General features: G+C 40.6%; 1 protein-coding gene across 1 annotated transcript in view; it reads right to left on the bottom strand.

The window, feature by feature from the left end:
* Positions 1-338: 338 nt before the first annotated feature.
* Positions 339-17,931, bottom strand: part of adamts18 (ADAM metallopeptidase with thrombospondin type 1 motif, 18) — an 83,619-nt gene continuing 66,026 nt past the window's right edge. Inside the window, exons 19-24 of the mRNA XM_030044718.1 lie at positions 12,597-12,801; positions 10,062-10,256; positions 6,137-6,207; positions 5,113-5,278; positions 1,931-2,162; positions 339-1,047 (exon numbers count right to left, since the gene is read on the bottom strand). Of these exons, the coding sequence (XP_029900578.1) occupies positions 932-1,047; positions 1,931-2,162; positions 5,113-5,278; positions 6,137-6,207; positions 10,062-10,256; positions 12,597-12,801 (985 nt within the window). The 3' untranslated portion in view covers positions 339-931. The remainder of the gene's footprint in view (positions 1,048-1,930; positions 2,163-5,112; positions 5,279-6,136; positions 6,208-10,061; positions 10,257-12,596; positions 12,802-17,931) is intronic.

The following is a 17,931-nucleotide window of genomic DNA, read 5'->3' as shown; positions in this document are numbered from 1 at the left end:
CTGCCCTCCCCCAGTCAACAGACACCACTGCTCATTATTCAAGTCAGTAGCTGTAATCGACTGAAAGAGAAGAGATTGAGAGGAAAGAAAGAAGGGTGGGGGGTCTTTGGATTAAAGTAATGAGAAATAAAAATGAGCCCAGATATAAGAATGACCACTTACAATGTGAGTAGATAAACTGTTTTACGTACACAAATAGGCATGTTTTCATTACGTTAACATGTATGGAATGCACAGGAAAAATGTGTCCTCACATGATACAGCACCAGTAAACATAACAAGTGGAGACAGAGTGAAAGAGAAGTGCATAAGACACCTGACCGTCGACCACTAATGTCTTTTTTTTTTTTTTTTTTTTTTTGCTTTGTTTTGTTTTTTTTAATCTCATAACGTGGATCCAAGGGTGACTGGCACGATCCTATGGTATATCCATGAAAACATGTCACAGATCCACTGTACACTTGACAAAATGTAAAATCATATATACCAACCATAATAACTTAAATAAAGGCATTTAAAACCAGGTGCCTTTAAATATACAACATATAAGCGAGCTTAAAAAAAAAAAAAAAAAAAAAAAAAAATATTGTCCTTGTCTTTTTCCCTTGATGGCTTGTAGTTTTAGAGGTTGTCAGAGGAATAACAGTCAACAAAATGCCAAATTTATATTTACATGACTCGATGACACTGCTTTGGCAGATGAGCATGAGTGCCCACATTGCCTTCTTTCTTGGAATCACACTCCGAAAGAGTCCATTCTCTCTTTCGTATTGAAATTCATTAGTCAAGTACTCCAGGAAGAAAACACAGAGCTTTAAACACAGTTCTGTGTGGTGTTGAGTAATTGGCCCCCACATGGCCAGATGGAGGTGAACCGGCAGTGTCATTTCCTTCGGGAGCCTGCGGCCAGAGACTCAGAGGTAACACAGCTCTACGGCCTCTTGCTAGAGCAGGACCTGCAGCACTGTTGACCATAAAACTTGTGGTTACATACGCCGTGCTGGGGAACCAGGTGGCACCAGCTGAAATGATCCACACACTGCTCATCTGCAAAAGAAACACAGAGGACCCGTTGGGTTTTTAGAACAAATTCAATCAAATATAAACAATGCGACAGTAAACATGTTGTCCCCCTCTGGGCCAATCAGTGACAAATATGCCACCTTGTTTTAACCTGTGATTGTACAAACCCCCCACCTTGGACTAATCAGTCTATTATTGAAAATGCCAGCAGACGCATCAGTCTGCAAAGTCTCGACAAAATTAGATCAGGGGTGTCTGAGATGCTGCACAGACAGACAAGCGCGAAAAGTGTACTCCAGCTGTGAACCGACAACTGAAAGGTGACAGTGCTTTTATGGTGTAAGCCAAGACTGCCAAAGTGCCCTCAAGCAAGGCATCAAACCACATACAACGCCTGCACTCTCAAGTCTCTGATCAAATGCAAATTTGTTGCAAGCTGTGTGTTTGTCTCAGAGATATCCAAGGAAAAATTTTGGCAGCACTGTACAATTACACAGTAGTTGTCTTTTACCATTTCACACCGAGTTCTCACTTACATTTGCAGTAAACAAAATATTACTCACCCCCTAACCTGTGGCCACTAATCTGCATTTTAGATTAATGCAATGCTAGTGTTACATGCTAGTGTTTTGCATGTGCAGAAAATGTTTCAATTTCTAAGGATTCACATCAACCTTCAGGACTGCATGCAATTATTTCTGAAACAAGTAAACATTTATTTTGCACAAAATATAACAAATTCTTACTTACGGGCCCTCACCTTAAACCACACATTTGAAATGTTACTCAAGTTGTGCATTAGCTTGTTAATGAGAATTCCCAATATGAACAGGCACAGCTGTTTGGAAACATTACTGCACCACTTGAGACAACAAATTTCTTTTTTTTTTCTCCCGGAGGATTTTACCTCTCAGTATTGGTCCACCACCAGGGATCTGGCCTGGCATCAGGCTGGAGCGCTGTGCTGGTCCCGGGACAGGCACAGGAGCTGGAGCTGGGACAGGGGCAGGGCAGAAGTGTGTGTTGCAGGCCCTGGATGTGACAGGCTGTTGGTGTGGCAGGCAGCCAGCTGCTGGGCGACCTTGGCGCAGACACTGGATGGTCCGAGTCTGGACACCTCCACCACACGACACTGAGCACTGAGACACAGAGGGAGAAACGATAGAGAGTGGCAAACATATTCTTGTCAGTCAGATTTATTGATGAGACAAATGTATATTCTCCAAGGATTCTCCAGCTAAATGATTACTCCGACCTGAATTTAGCAGCTGGAGAAAGATCAGTATGCTTATCTGGATTTAAAGGTCCCCTCCAGTGATTTAATGATCTGATGTCATTTTCAAAATCTTTCTGGGAAAGTTCATTTCAGAAAGTGATGAAGGATTATCTCCCTGATCACAATGAATTTCACATGTGCAGTAGGCCTGGATAGGTTGTGCCAGCTGTCTGCAATTAATTATTACCCCCATTTTGCCATGTAAACCAATGGGGGAAAAATAACTGAAGTGATAATACCACTGGAGGGGGGCTTTAAAAACCACATCATGACATTTCAATACCACACTGGATCACTTCCCATGATATTCTACATCTGGAGTTTTCAGTCACCAGGATCCAGCGAAGCCTCAGCAAAAACCTAAGACTCTCAGATTTCAGACACCAAGAATGTTAAAGCCCTTCATGTTACTTTTCTTTTGTTTACTCATTATCTACATTTCCCTTAATCAATATGTCAATTTTGGGAAGATGTGTAGGTATTGCTTAGGACTTCCCTCTAAAATTCAGCTTTGGTCTTCTTTGGTCAACTAAAATTCTTTGTTTTTTTTTTTTTTTTTTTTTTTTTTAAGATGAATTAAAACAGAAGTAAGTTAGAGGAGCTTCATTTAATCAGAAATACCTGTATGCTGGCCCATTATTTCAAAAAAGCCGCACTGCAGCAAAGTGCCTTTTGATATTAATTCAAATTAATCGACAGTTAAGATCTTTATGCAGCTGTCTTACTGAAGTTTAGACATTTCAAAACTATGTTTGCATGGCTCTGTTACATTTGATTAAGATTTTGATTATTATTAGCATGGTCTATCAGTTCATTCTCTGATTGCCAGAGAGTCAATTAATTAAGAAAAAAAAAAAAAAAAAAAAAACTAAAATTCAAATTGTCACACTGAACAGCTGGATCTGACTTGACTGAGGAAATTCTCAGTTACAGCCTAATATTACCACAGGCCCAGGTAGTGGTGGTGGTGGTGGCGGTGGTGATGGGGGTATTATTCTTTGTTGTGTGCTAGATTGCATATTAATTGAAAATCTATAAAAGCAGATGATCACTAAAACAGAGAGGAAGAAACAAAAAGAAGGGTAATAAAAGAAAGAATGAGAGAAGCAAGAAGGGTGGCATGGATATAAATAGGAGAGGGGGATAAAACATGGAGAGCAGGGAGAGAGCGAGAAACCATTATGAAAGCAGCAGCAGAGGGAGGGGAGGGGATAGAGGAAAAAGTCTGAGCCGAAACAAAGAGCAGATGAAGAAAACAAACATCCCATCCAGCATGAACTGGCCCTCCAGCGAGCTGTCAGGAGACATCTTCTCTGTGAAAACACACAGGGATCACAGCCAGCAGATCAAGTGGAATAAGATGCCGAGCTATAAGAGGTTGCCCTTAAGACTTTTTACATAATAGATGATATAGAGCATACACACAGCACACACCACCTGCCACAGAAGGCTCTGTAACACAGAGTCGAGCTTTTGGACATCATCTAAGGCCCAATCCGCGTCCTGAGACATTGTAGACTAAAAACTAAGCATGTACTTGTGTAAAGCATCACTCCCTGCGCTGTAAATTGCATGTGTCTTGCATTGGTCAGAGCGATGGTGTTGACATTGTGTTGCCTCACACCCTCATTTCTCTGGCCCTCCTGAAGAAAAGTGTCTGATAAATAAAAATCAGTAAAGTTATGGAGGGGCTGGGTGAAAAAAAGTATATGAAGTTAATCACAGTTCTTTTTCAGTGGATAGTGGGAATGCTGAGCCTACTGGCACCTCCTGGCCCAACTGTCAGCAATTTAATTCTACAGTCAGGTTATAGGAATACATGTTCAATTCCAAACTCGGTTGCTGCTCATATCTGCTTTTTTTCTTTACTGTATGTTTTTCTAAACTCAATATGCAAAAGTAATAGAGGACGTCCCACCCGTCATTGATTTTAAGACATTTCAGTTGCAGTATGTCTGTCTGAATCAAAGTGTCTCCTCAAATACCATCCAAGTTTGCTGCGGCACTTTCTTTCCATTGCTGTCGGCTTGTCCTCCATGCTAACGCTGACAAAGCCAGGTTTTTGCTGTTTACAATTATAGGCAAGCATCAGATCTCAAAGGTCACAACTGCACAGCTATGGATATATGTATTTGAAAATGAAAGTGTATTGCTCCATCTTGAGAAAAAAAAAAGAAACTGTCCACATAGGAGCATTGCAGAAAATGTCTCTGTATACACAAGAATGCCAAAATGCCTAAGTCTTATATTTTATATCTATTTTATATATTACATGTCATTCTATATTAGTATGAGAAGAAGCTGAGGAGACACTGCAGCAGTTTCTTGACATTACTGAGTTCCAAATGCATGGAAAAATACGGTTGAAATCATTCTGACAATGTCAAAAACTGTGTGGTAAACAAAGTCAGATGACAAAAACGAGGTGAGTCGTTTATCAAAGCAGACAAAGTAGCTTTTCCTAGATTTTCCTAATGAAAATCACAAATGATGCAAACTGTTGAGAATAATGGAGAACAATTGAATCGCAGCTGTGATGTCAACGTCTCCACTATGAGCATGAGCAACAAAGCACACTGGTCGAGGTGACATCAGCGTACTCAAACTGTACTGTATTTTCAGCATCCACACAAAATAAGCAAATGATGTTCTTAAAAAATCTTTTCAGTGGAAAAAAAATTGCTTCAACAGGACACAAGAACAGCGCAAAAAAATATATATATATGCTTAAAAAGAAAATCAAATCATTGCCTAAGATCAAAGAAAAAAAGGGCCTCAGTGTGGCCAGTTTTTGGACCACAGCATTGAAGTACCTGTTGCCATGGAGACGAGTACCATCCCAGGACCACAGCACTGCTGGTGGTTCTGCCCGGGACAAGGCGGGGCGGCTCTGGGCACGGACCCCGGCTGCAGGCCTGCTGGAGATCCACCAAGGGCTTGGCCACGTTCCTGCACCTCCGAACAGGAAACTCCACATACCTGGGAACATCGAAATGTTGCCACAGATTTATCTACTCACTGTTTCTGACTGGCTGAGCCATGTTTGAAGCTGTTATAAATTCCATGCCCATTGGAAAAATGGTTGTTGTGGTAAGAGAAATGCAATGGTGGAACACTACTTTAATTTAATTAACTTCAATGTTCAGAGAAATGTTTCCAGTAATACTAATCACTAATTCAAACTGTATGTGCTGTGTTGGCTTTGTTACAATACACTGTGCTGTTTTTGTTGATGTTATTGTTGTTGATGTTGTTGTCGTCATCATTTTTTGATGACAACAACATCAAGTATTTGTTCAAAAACTATAGTTTGGAGGAAACATATTGGCTACCTTCGGATATCTCATGAAATTAAAATGTCCATTTTACTGATTATGCGTGTCGTCATTTAAATGATGGCCAACCACTATTATAAAATCACAGCAAAGAGCTGGTATCAAGTGTTTTTTTTTTTTTGTTTTTTTTTTAGTTGAATTCGTGATCTTTTACATTTGAGAGCATCTTCAGGTTTAGAAGCCATGAAAGTCTTTCAAAAGCTATTGTGTGATTCAGAAGTCTATGTGGGTTGATGTGAAAATGAAGCTGTAACTCCTCACCTCCTCAAGATCTGAATGTCTGGAGATAATGTGGTTTTCAGCCAGTGAAAGAAAAATGTTATCATGGTTGACTGGCAAATCAAAATGAATACTTCAAAGCTGACACTAAGGTTGGCAATTTGTCTAAATGTCACCTTACTTGCTTCACAGTGTTACAGGGGCAACACAGTATAATTGTAAGTATTTCTGTGACTCTACTAAAGTGTTATGGACGTTTTCGTGTTGATCTCAGGGTACCTACCCTCCCTGAGAATCTCTCTCCCCGCAGCGAAGCTCTCTCTTCTGGACGCCCGAACCGCACGACCTGGAGCACTGTGAGGGTAGGAGAGAGGATTTAAGGGAAAAAAAATGTGGTTGTGTGTGTGTTACTATGTGTGTAAGAGTGTACAAAAGCTGGTTTGTTTGTGTCTTTTTGTCAAAATCCCACTGACTGAGGATTTTGAATAGTAATTGTCTACATTGTATTAGATGTTGCTGTGACTAGCGACCTAAACTCTTCTCTCACTGCTTTATTCCATATTCAGGACCTGCATTTACCTGGTATGTTTGTACACAAAACCGCTCTTCAGTCAATCATTTGTGCTACTTACCATGAATAAGAATGAAGAAGAATTTACAGCACACAGACTGGTAATAAAATGCTTTTAGCCAGCACAAACAAAAGCTGGAAAAGTCAGATGGAGATTCTTCTTATCTACTTTAAACTGCAATGTCAAATCCATGTCTGTGCTGAAAAGGTGGGAAAAAGCTGTAGGTGTTATAAGAGAAACAGCACTTTATATCAGTGATATACCAGCACTAACTTACTAAACAGGGTACTTTTTGTGAAAAAACAAAGTTAAAGCACCATGAGAGAGTCTTAGCTGACTGCCTCTATTCATCTATTGCTTGCCATTAAGACCATAGCACAATCTTTCTGTGACATAAAACTATGGCATAAGCTAGAGTTCTGTCTTTCCAAATGTTAAAACTGGTGAAAAATACAACTCCGTCTGCACTGAATGAAAATGAAACCATGACTGAGGATCAGTGTATGACTTTGTATACATATGCTGAAAACCTGGCTTGACTAAAACTAAAGTTGATTTAAGGACCACTGAGACCAATTAATTTTCCAATTTGTTACTTATTTTGTCTGTAAAATGTCAAAAACAATGACAAATGCACAAATTGTCAGAACCCAAATCAATCGGTCAATCAACTGACCATTTTACAAAGTATTATTTTTATGATGATGAAAAACAAAGAACAGCAGACTTTAGCATTTGTGAAGCTGTAACCAGCAAATGTTTGGTATTTCTACTTATGAAATTATTTAAAATTACCCAATTATCAAAACTATAATTGGGTAATTTGTCAGTCAACTATTTGTTAACTGGCGAATCTCCAGCTGAAAGGAGATAAGCTATGTGAACAATATATCCCACATGACTTTGCTTACGTTGACAAAACCAAAGAACTACTTATGTGTACGAAACAGGATGTGAGAACTCATACAAGATTAATGAGCTGAGGCCATCAGCAGTGTGAAGCACTTCTGCACACTCCTTAAACCTTCCTGACAATATTCATTACATCTTCAAAAAAAAAAAGAAAAAAAAAGAAAAAAAATGCATGCAACAACTGTGCCTTCTTATGGTGCTGATTAAGTTTGGGGTGAGCCAGTACATCCTGGAAACTGTAAGCAAATCCCTGATGGAGTGTAAGGTCTCATAATGTCTCACTGCTTTAAATCATAATACACAATAAAAGCACCCTGAGCTGCCATCTCCAGCCTGTGCAGAGACTTCCAAGCTGGCACATTACTTGCACTGGCTGTGTTCAGCAATTTGCCAGTTTCCTCCAGGGATTACAGCTGAGGTTTCCCAACCAGTATTTTATGCGATGGTAAACTACCCTTTTCTTTTTTGGAATTAAAATGTTTTGTTTTTCTGTTGTCACCACTGGGTGAAGAAAACATCATGAAATGAGAGTCTGAAGTCTGAAGAGAGAGAGACTCAGGAGAAATAGGTTGCTTTCTCCGGAGTCAAGATCCATTTTGCTCAGTATTAAAAGTTACTTTCACATGTAAGAATGAAGCAGTCCAATCAGAACATCAACTCTGTTTTTATTCCTCCTCCCTTGACAGACTCTTCAGCTGAACCTGTTTCCTCCATTAGGCTCAACAAACAGTGGTAAGTTAAACTAACTGTTAGCCTGTTAACACAGCAGCTATTTTGTGCTGCCGCTGGATATAAATCCACTATTTTACCCTGGTAGGTCTTCCGAAGTTGCGAAAATGACCCTGCTGCCACCTGGTATTAACATCCATCCTGAGAAATCTGATCACAAGCTGACATCTCTAATTACAGGTGTAAACAGTATCAATGTGTCCTCAATGTGTCTTGAGGTCTGATCGCTCAGGCGAGGGGACACTTTTGTTTGCATCGCATTAGAAGTGTAATATCTTTACCCTGCAAGAGGGACTAAAACCCACGCAGCCACGTTGAATAGGTTAGTGTAGAAAATAAAGTCTCTTAAAGTCCCTTTCATTACCATGACTTTGAGGAATCCCCAAATTTTTGATGATGAAGACAGTCTCAAGAATATAATAAGAAACTAATAAGAAAATCCATGTTTTTAACTGGGCTTACCATTCCTTCAAAGTGTTGACGACTGTGTTTGTTGAGGTGATACCACAGATAATATTCCACCTTCTCCATTTCTATCATACAGGTTAAACACTTTTATACAGACTGCTTGAATGGCATTTTTTCAGTGAAATTAGTTAAACATACACAATGTGATTTTAGCTGGCCACTAGATTGTATCGAGAGCAGCCAAAGGTTTGTATGTAAACTGTTGGCACAGTCACTCCACCCCTCCCTGTCTCTCCCCTCCCCAAAAGTAAAGGCTACATCACAGCAGTGTGGAGGCCAACCTTGTACAAACTGTGGTGTGTTTTGTTACATTTCTTATCATGTTCTCTCTCTGACTCAATGTGGCCTTTTCAGCTCAGTGCCACGACTTGCCTTGGTTGTTGTGATCACTCGCTTCCCGAATTCTGCCATTATGAATATTCAGAAAGGGGAGGAGGAGAGCGGGATCTTATCAATCTTCAATCAAGAAGTGGTTTTATGATGAAGTGCTGGACTTTTTGAACTTTTTTGGTCAGCCCACTTTTTCTCAACCTGCCTCATTTTCTTTAACTTCAGCCAGTGTTTTTCCAGAGTGCCTTTCAGAGACACAGAAGAGGGTTGCATTCAGTTGTGGGTTTTAGATGCATGTTGAGAGAGCAGCAGTGATAGTAACAGCAGGAGAGTGAGAGGTTTTCCAGTTCAGAAAGGGTTGCTTCCTAGTTTCAAAGCACAACCTGTCTTGATGCTGAATTGCATTCTGGTCTATTTGCTGCTCCTGTGGTGGAGAAACTGGTCTCTGTGCCTTTCATCCAATGGATTTCTCCCTGTATGATTGTTGCTGGAAAGAAGCCCTTTCTCTTTGATTATGAGAGACTCACGCCAAAACCCTCGATGTTTTAAAAGATCAAAACATTTCCTGATATCAAATTCATTGCTTACATTTGGCCAAATATCCACAGGAATAGACAAAATCCCACAAAATGAGCCCAGAAATGCAAGTTACATCAACACTTTTAACTCTACATTTATGTTCGATTTTTTTTTTCTTTCAAGACATGATTTAAATTAACTATCCAAAATACAAGAAAAATGTTGTGCGTTCTTCAATCCAGATAGTGTCTGTGTATATCTGTATCTGTCTGCATCTAATTTGCTGGTTGGATACAATTTATTGCTGTTCAGCAGGAGATAGTTGGGTTATGTTGGGTGTATGTGTCATTATTTTTGAAAGCACCTGTTGCTGTTGAGTTTTTCACATGTAAATGTTTGACAAAACAAAACCCATACAGCCTCATTATTTTGGGGTAAAGGGAGGCAAACTGGAAACCTCACCAAATCACATAAAAACTGAATCTGAATGGACAGACTGCACTAGGGGCAAATGGGACTTTTGTGTGTATGTGTGTGTGTGTGTGTGTGTGTGTGTAGGTGTGTGTGTGTGTGTGTGTGTGGGTGTGTTTTGTATTTTGAGCCAACTGTGTCTCACAAAAAAAAAAAAAAAAAAACTCCCACATCAACTCTTTTAGTTTCACGGATGTTCTTTCATACCTCTCCCCAGGGAGTTGAAATCCACTGCAGCTTTTCATTCTTGGGGCATCGGCGCAGAACACAGGTCTCCTGTGCTTTGGGCCGGTGATGCTGCCTGCACATGCTGTCGGGAACCACGACCGCTTTAGCCCCGGGGTCGGTGCTGCGGCAGAACACGCTGCGCTTCCTCAGCCCGCGGCCACAGGTCTTGGAGCACTGACAGACAACAGCATGGAGGTGAGCAGGAGCATGAAGAGAGAGTGCTATATAAGAACACAATGCATTCAATAATGTTGGGAGGGTTCATATTGATTTTTGAAGAAACTAATGACTGGTATTAACCTGCGTCTTGGGAGATCCGATCACCAGTGGACAGCTCTAAATACGTCCATTCACATTTGACATTAGAATGTATCTCGACTGACATCTTGTGATCGGCAAATAAACACATACATCATTTCCATCTGCAAAAGTTATTTCCATAGTGTTTCAGTAATACACAGATGACTGCATCCTCAGAAGGACACTGGCTCAACAAAATGAGCTTTTATGACCAGAAATAGATTCAATAATAGATTCATGTCCATGTAACTGGGTTTCATTTTCTCTTGCTGTTATTTTAACCTTCAGCTTTTCAGTGCTTTTCAGCACGGGGCCAGATCCAGTGAAGTAAAATCCATGGCATGGGTGCTGCGAACGCATTTGCAATTCACCACATGGTGAACAACAAAACAGAAGGTCAGCGGCTCGACGGCAGCCCATTAGTTCCTGACATTAAATACAATAAACCAATAAATGGCCGATGGATTCGACCTCGACCCCGTCCCAGTAGAGAGTGCTGCTGTAAACTCGGCGTGAACTGCAGGGAGCCGTACTGCTCTGCTGGGACCGACGACCATAGCCGAAAGGACAGTTTATACGACCATGCAGCATTAATTTATTAGACGAAAGACACATTCACATCTGTGCACATCCATTTAAATGCACACATACACACACCCCCTCTGCCTCGCCCCGCCCCATCCCGTCCCAGCTGTCCTTTGGTGACTGGACAGTCCGATTGATCTTTCCGGCGGGGGCGGCCTTGTCTCCGCCTGACCGCCTGCTGAACTCAGAGTGGCGCACGCGAACAGTCTAAGCACGCGGCGGCACTGTCCTAAAGAATGATAGCTGACTGGCAGCTGAATGCCGGGATCGTGCGGTTTGAGCCGACTGGCTTCACACAAGCTTGACTCGAGCAAGCAGACGCATCATCAGATCTGCTGCCAGGCCACTAACACTGTGTGCCGGAAAAGAAGAACATAAAGCACTTGTCTGTCTCTTCAAACTGTTTCATCTGTGTGAAGCACTGTGGTTATATAGAGACTTGTTTAATACACAATAAATTCAATGTTTAACAACCAAGGGATTACACGGACAACTAAAATCATATTCTGTGTGACTGTTGCACGCCCTTTTCATCTTGCAAGTGAATGCAGCCCTGCAAATCGTCATCTCTCAGTAGTGTTTTTCAAGATTAATATATATTGTGACTGCTGCTGTGAAGACTGATGCTTCATTTTCCATGATGTGGTGTGTTTTTAAGGAGGGAAAAAAAGGAAAACAAATAGGCTAAACAAGAAAGGTTGATCTCAGATCAGACATTAGCCATTTATGATTTCTTTTATATAGATAGCCAAGTTTTGCTTCATGTTTAGACTTTAATAGTATATGCAATGAAAGCCAATCCTAACTAGAACTTGAAATTGAATTTCCCATTCATGCTCTTGTTGATTGTTGAAATGTTGGAAATATTTCTATTTTAACTGCAGAGCAAAGCAAAACAACAAATTCATTTCCACTGCATGACAGTTAAAAGATGTAGACAAAGAAAAAGGCTTAAGATATCTTAGACAAGACAAGACACACACACACACACACTTTTATTGTTTATTAAACTGTGTAAATAAACTTGTTACTGAGGAGCAGTGGTTTCTATTTGCCCAACAGAGGGCAGCAGAGTGTTTGTTTTTGTTCAAAGGCGGCATGACAATACTTTGTAAGGGAACGAACATTTGTGTGTATGTGTGTGTGTGTGTGTGTGTTTGTGTGTGTGTGTGTGTGTATCCAACACATGCATCCAGTTGCTTCAAACTTAGGATGAAGAAATACCACACACCTTTCAGTCACTATTACAGGTAATCTTGTGAAGTGAAGTGAAGTGTGTGAGGGTTTAGGATGTTCAGCCTCTCAACTATCAGTTATTTAAAACTATTCTGATCTGATGTACTCTGAAGAATGGAATCTTTTGTTGTTTTAACCTGAAAGCTTATGGTATGTGTTTTACTCGTTGGAAATTATCTGACATTAACAATTATTGCTATATATGAATTTAAAATTAACCACAAAAGACAAAAATCATAAATAAATGATAAATTTCACATATCCTTCTTGTAATCACCAGTTGGAGTCTAATGTGGATGTTTCATCAGAGTCAGTAGTTTTTATCGACTGAAATGTGACATGAACACTGCATCGATGTACTTGAGTTGGTCTACTTGTAAAAGTTTGTCCCACCTGTGACCAGGAGCCAGTGCTCCACTCGGGCGGGCAGGCTTGGGTGTGGCAGGGCTGCAGCTGTGCCGGCGAGATGACAGGGCAGAGCGAGTGAGCCACCACCTCCTCCCGCTGGTACGTCACCTTCCTCAGGCAGCGCAGTGTCCTGCTCTGCTGGCCCCCGCCACACGACCTGCTGCAGGGACCCCAGTCTCCTGTCGCCCAGCTGGAGAGAGGGAGGAGAGGGAGGAGAGGGAGACGGTGAGACGGAGGATTTGTGTCTTAATGAGTCATGTTGCTGGTGAGAAGCCTGTATCTGTGAGCACGTTTACATCCACGTTGGCTGGTTGGCCATCCTTGTCTATGTAAAGGCTTGGCCACTGGTACTCCTTCATTTATAAGGCTATTTTAGGAAATCCATCTTATTTATGTAGTTATATTGAGAAATATAATGGCAGCTAGTTGAATTTGAGGTCTCATGACTCATTCCTTTTAATTGTACCTAAAACCAGGCTTGAAATGGGCAAAAAAAATCTTTAAATCTCTCTGAGATTCAATGTCTGTAATGTTTATGTTTTAAAGGGCATGGAAGATGATTCTATTCAAAGTTATAAGCGTTTTTAATATTGTGCGACCCTTCAGTCACCGTGTCCTCTTTGTGCTCATTTGATTTGTGTTATTTATGTAAAATTCTTTCATCTATCTGGTATTGTGCTGTGTGGTGTGTGCTGCTGCTGCTTCCTTGGCCAGGTCACTCTTCTAAAAGGTATTTCATCTCAATGGGATTTTACCAGGTAAAATAAAGATTATAAAAATCTGGCTATTATTCTGTATCACCACTGTGATCATATTCAGGATAAGATGTTCATATGGAACTTTGATAACTTCTTTATTCGAATACCTAAGATTTTCTTGTCTGGTGTTTGATTTCAACGACAAGCTTCTTCTCACCTTGCTTAAATAATATAGCTACACTGGGCAACATAGTTTTAGTATAGCCTAGAGGCATTACTGAGTGTTAGTCTGGCTAAGTTGGACAGCCTATAACATTAGTAGTACATAATCTTAGTAGAAAGATCAAATAGCTACACCTGTCTGTGTGGTTTGTCAGCCACTTCAGTAAACAACACCTCATTTTAGTGCTTTGGCCCCCCATGAATCGTAAATTTCTTTCATTAAGGAAACTCAGTTTCTTTGTCGCCCCAACGGTAACAAACTTTATTATCTGCCATTCTGTGTTATTCAGCTGTAATGGTAAGCTGACACTAAGTCGATGAATGGATAGTAAATAAGACAGGCAAACTATTACTGTGGAAACTGCACACAGCAGTTTGCAAAACCGGACAGTAGATGGAATACAGTGTTTACATCGCTCAGTATCCTGGTTCATATAGAAAGTTCAAGTTCAGGTTTATTTAGAGCCCAGTCTCAATGGCCTTTACATGCCCACAAGTTTACATCAAACAGGGAGACATCCCCTGACTGTGGGCAAGAAAAACTTCCCAAAAAAACAGCTGGACAGGGAAAAATAGAAGAAATCTGGTGAAGGACCACAGAGAGGAGTGTGTGGGAGATGAGGCAGTTGTCAAAGTGTGTGGTAAGATCACTAAAAAGATGCTTTTTTGTAGGGGGACCAATGGCCAGCATTTCAGTCTTGACAGCATTCAGCATCAGGAAATTTGAAGACATCTGCACTTTGATTTCACACACAAACACGCCTCAAGGTTAGCCAATGCAGAGTGGTCATTATGCTTGATGGGGATGAAGATCTGAGGGTCATCAGCATAACAATGAAAGCTTATGTTATAGCAACGAATAATATCACCCAGAGGGAGCATGTAGATGGAAAGTAATATCCCTGCTGTTATATTCAGGTTTTTTTCTAACTAAGATGTGAGCTTCTCTCAGTAAACATAAATGTGATGTGGCATTTACATACCCTAGAACATAAACAGAATATTCGATCAAATCTCGATCATAACCAGCATATTAATGTGGATGTAAACACGCTCTGTGAGGTCTGATATCATTAAAGTGTCTACATAAAGGTTTTGACACATGAACTCACACCCACATGCATTTTCGTACACTTGACCTGCAGAAAAAGGGTCATGCACGCACACCCACACCCACACACATACACACCCACACACACACACACACACACACACACACACACACACACACACAAACAAACACACACACACATCATAATGAGCAGCTGCACAGTCAGCCTCTGTCATCAGGACACCAACCACAGCACTGAGATCCTAATCAGGACAGCCAACCACAGGTCCAAACTCTAATCTGCATCAGTTATTTTTGGCCCAAACACACACACACACACACACACACACACACACACACACATGAATGCACAAACAAGCCCTGATCAGGGTTATTACTATTACATATTTGCTTTCAGTACCAAGTACTAAGACCACTTGATTATACTTTTGTATTATTAATAGCATAGGCAGTTGAAATTGTGAGACATCACATCACAGCCCATATACTGACACTGCCTACTGTACACAAACAATATTTTGATTATATTTGGCATTAATTGTATTTGTAGATACTGATTTTCCTATAGTTATATATTAATGGAGAAGTATATATTTACTGTACACATGCAAGGCAGCATGTTTTTGTTGTTGTTGTTGTTGTTGTTGTTGTTGTTTTTAACTCTTATATGCACACACTACCATGTTCCTGTGGCATCTCAGTTCCATCCATCTCCAGCAGTGCTATATGTGTGTGTGATATAAATAATGGAAACCATATTGCATATACAAACACCATTCCCTGGTCTTCACCACAGAATCAACTATGGGCCAACCACAATATGCAACATACAGAAGGAGTATGGACAGATGTAGCCTAAAATCCTTCTATACTGCCGTCTGTTTCTTTTCTCATCTTCTTTTTTCCTATCTACTCCTTCCTCTCATCTCCATCTCTTTCTCTCTCGATCTCTCTCTCGATCTCTTTTATTTCCACATCTCCTCTCACCTGGCATCTGTCCTCCTCTCACCTTCTCTCATCTCCCGCTCTTTTTGTTCCCATTTTTCTTTTTGCCTCTCCTCTGGTATCTCTGAAATCATGCCTCGCCACTGATGAAAGCCTACTTCTACTTCTAAAATAGCCTCTGTCTTGGCACCGGGGCCAGAGACGGAGATTACAGCAAATGAGTGGTCTGACAACCACAGGCTTAGTGGAGGGAGATGGAAAGACGGGCAGATGGCTCAGTCCAGTTCGGAGACGGCATGGGACTGCCCCGACCATTCCTCTACGCCTCCAACCTGCAGAAAAATGCTTTCATTCCTTTTCAAACCCAGCAGACAAATGAGGCAACAAGGCTAAACTGCAATTTGGAAATGGGAGAGATGTGACCCATTGAGTCTGAAAGCACCGGTTTGGATTTTTGGCTTGGGGTTTGTTTGCTTTTTTCTTTTTTCCCTGGCATATAAATAACAATATATCATTGGGGGAAAGAGGCTGAAGGGCCACTCTGCTTCACTGCAAACCACCACTGGTTGTAATTTGTATATCTTAAGTCTCTCAATACTGTAACTTGCATATTTTAAGGCATAAGTTGTTGGGTGGCCCAACAACACGACATTAAGACACAACTCAAAAAATTAAGCCAAAAGAAAATTGAGGTTTGTCACAACAGATACGAGAAATGGAATTTTGTGGAGCAAGATTAGTAAGAAATATGCTGCCTTCAGAGTAAAAGTTAGCAAAAGTACAAACGTTTAAATACGTAGATTTGAACCAGTCAATTTCTATTTGATCATTAAACCCAATTTGCTAGAAGTCAGAATGCTGTTTCATGTTACAATCATGAAAAGGACTACAGTATGCAGTGATATATGATGATACTATATAATATATTTAATAATATGTTGATGTGGCTTTATAATATATGCAAAGGCTGCATATATTATAAAGCCACACAGAACATAGACTAAACTTGGCACTGCAAACGTCACTTTCCACCGGTGATGCACAACATACAAGAAAAAAAAAAAAAAAAAAACAGAACTGTACTGTAATACTTAGGCCTCTGTTATTGTAAATAGGTGGCACATGATGTATCTCAAGAACAGGACTTGCGAAAAATCATCACAATCAGCTCAGAAATATCATGGTTCTGTTACCTCAGGAGAAAGAAAAGATGTGTCATCACACTAAATGCTCATCAAATTTTGGCTCACAAAATTGGGATAACAAGTCTGAGCAGCCTCTTTTTAACACTGTGAGAGTCCAGTAGCTCATGAGTTCATATACCATACTTAGCTGATTCATTTCATTTACTTAAGACATTTCATATGTAGCCATTACAGTTGGTGCAAATTATCATGTTATTTTTTTCCCATTGTGTCTAACCTCTTTTTTGTTGTCTGTTGAGTCGTGAGTTAATACTGTTTAAGTTTAATGCAGCTGTTTATGTTGTGTCTTCTGTTATGTCGTCAGTATGTATGACAGGAAAACTGCAGACACTCATAAAGCATGTTTTATCCTTCCTCACTGTTTGGCCACAGGCGGCTTACCACCACTGAACAAATATTGAGGCTAATGACATCTTGGGTTGGAGGCACGCTTTTGGGGGCACGTTCTCTGCATAATTACATAGCAAAATTCCATCTCCACCAAAGATTTAAGAGTCTAAAAATGTTACTACTGCTCTATCATGCAGATTTTTGCAACCATGTTTTTTTCATCTTATTGCTTTTGTGAGGATTAAAGATCCACTGTGCAAAATGGAGGGTCACTTGTGAGAAGTGAGAACAGTTCAGACTCAACTGCCAAAATGCAGAATAAGTGTAATGAGCAGCGGTGGTGCATAGTGCATCTTGAATTTGAGATTTTCCCTCAGTACTCACCCTACCTGCACTCAATACTCACGCTACCCTTTCTCTTCCTAGCATTTCACTCTTACACTATCACCCTGTCTTTTGCATTCATTTTTAGGTGTTTATAATGATGGCGATTTAAGAATTGAAACTTTTGCTACAGCTTCACTCACTTCACCTCTGTTGGTAAACAAAACCCCTGTCTTGTGGGGGGTCTGTGTGTTTCAGCAGGATTTCCCTGGCAGGTTACCATGTGTCTCACTTCTGATTTGTCTGCATATGTTGTAACAGGACGTGCCTAGGGAAACCCCCATTCTGCTCTAAGTGACTGTGCAGATGGCTTCTGCCAAGAGGAAGCGCTAAACAACTTCAAACAGGAGGGGGGGTGGGGGTTGCAGGGAGAGGGGGAGGAGACAGAGGTGGAGATGGGCGCTGTGGCATCTAGAGAGCAACACAACATACAAAAAACCTTCAACATACAACTGGCTTGGCTC

Source organism: Myripristis murdjan, chromosome 3 (assembly GCF_902150065.1).
Source record: "Myripristis murdjan chromosome 3, fMyrMur1.1, whole genome shotgun sequence".
Classification (NCBI taxonomy): Eukaryota; Metazoa; Chordata; class Actinopteri; order Holocentriformes; family Holocentridae; genus Myripristis; species Myripristis murdjan.
Note: the sequence above shows the minus strand (reverse complement) of the source record. Positions and strands in the feature narration are given on the sequence as shown.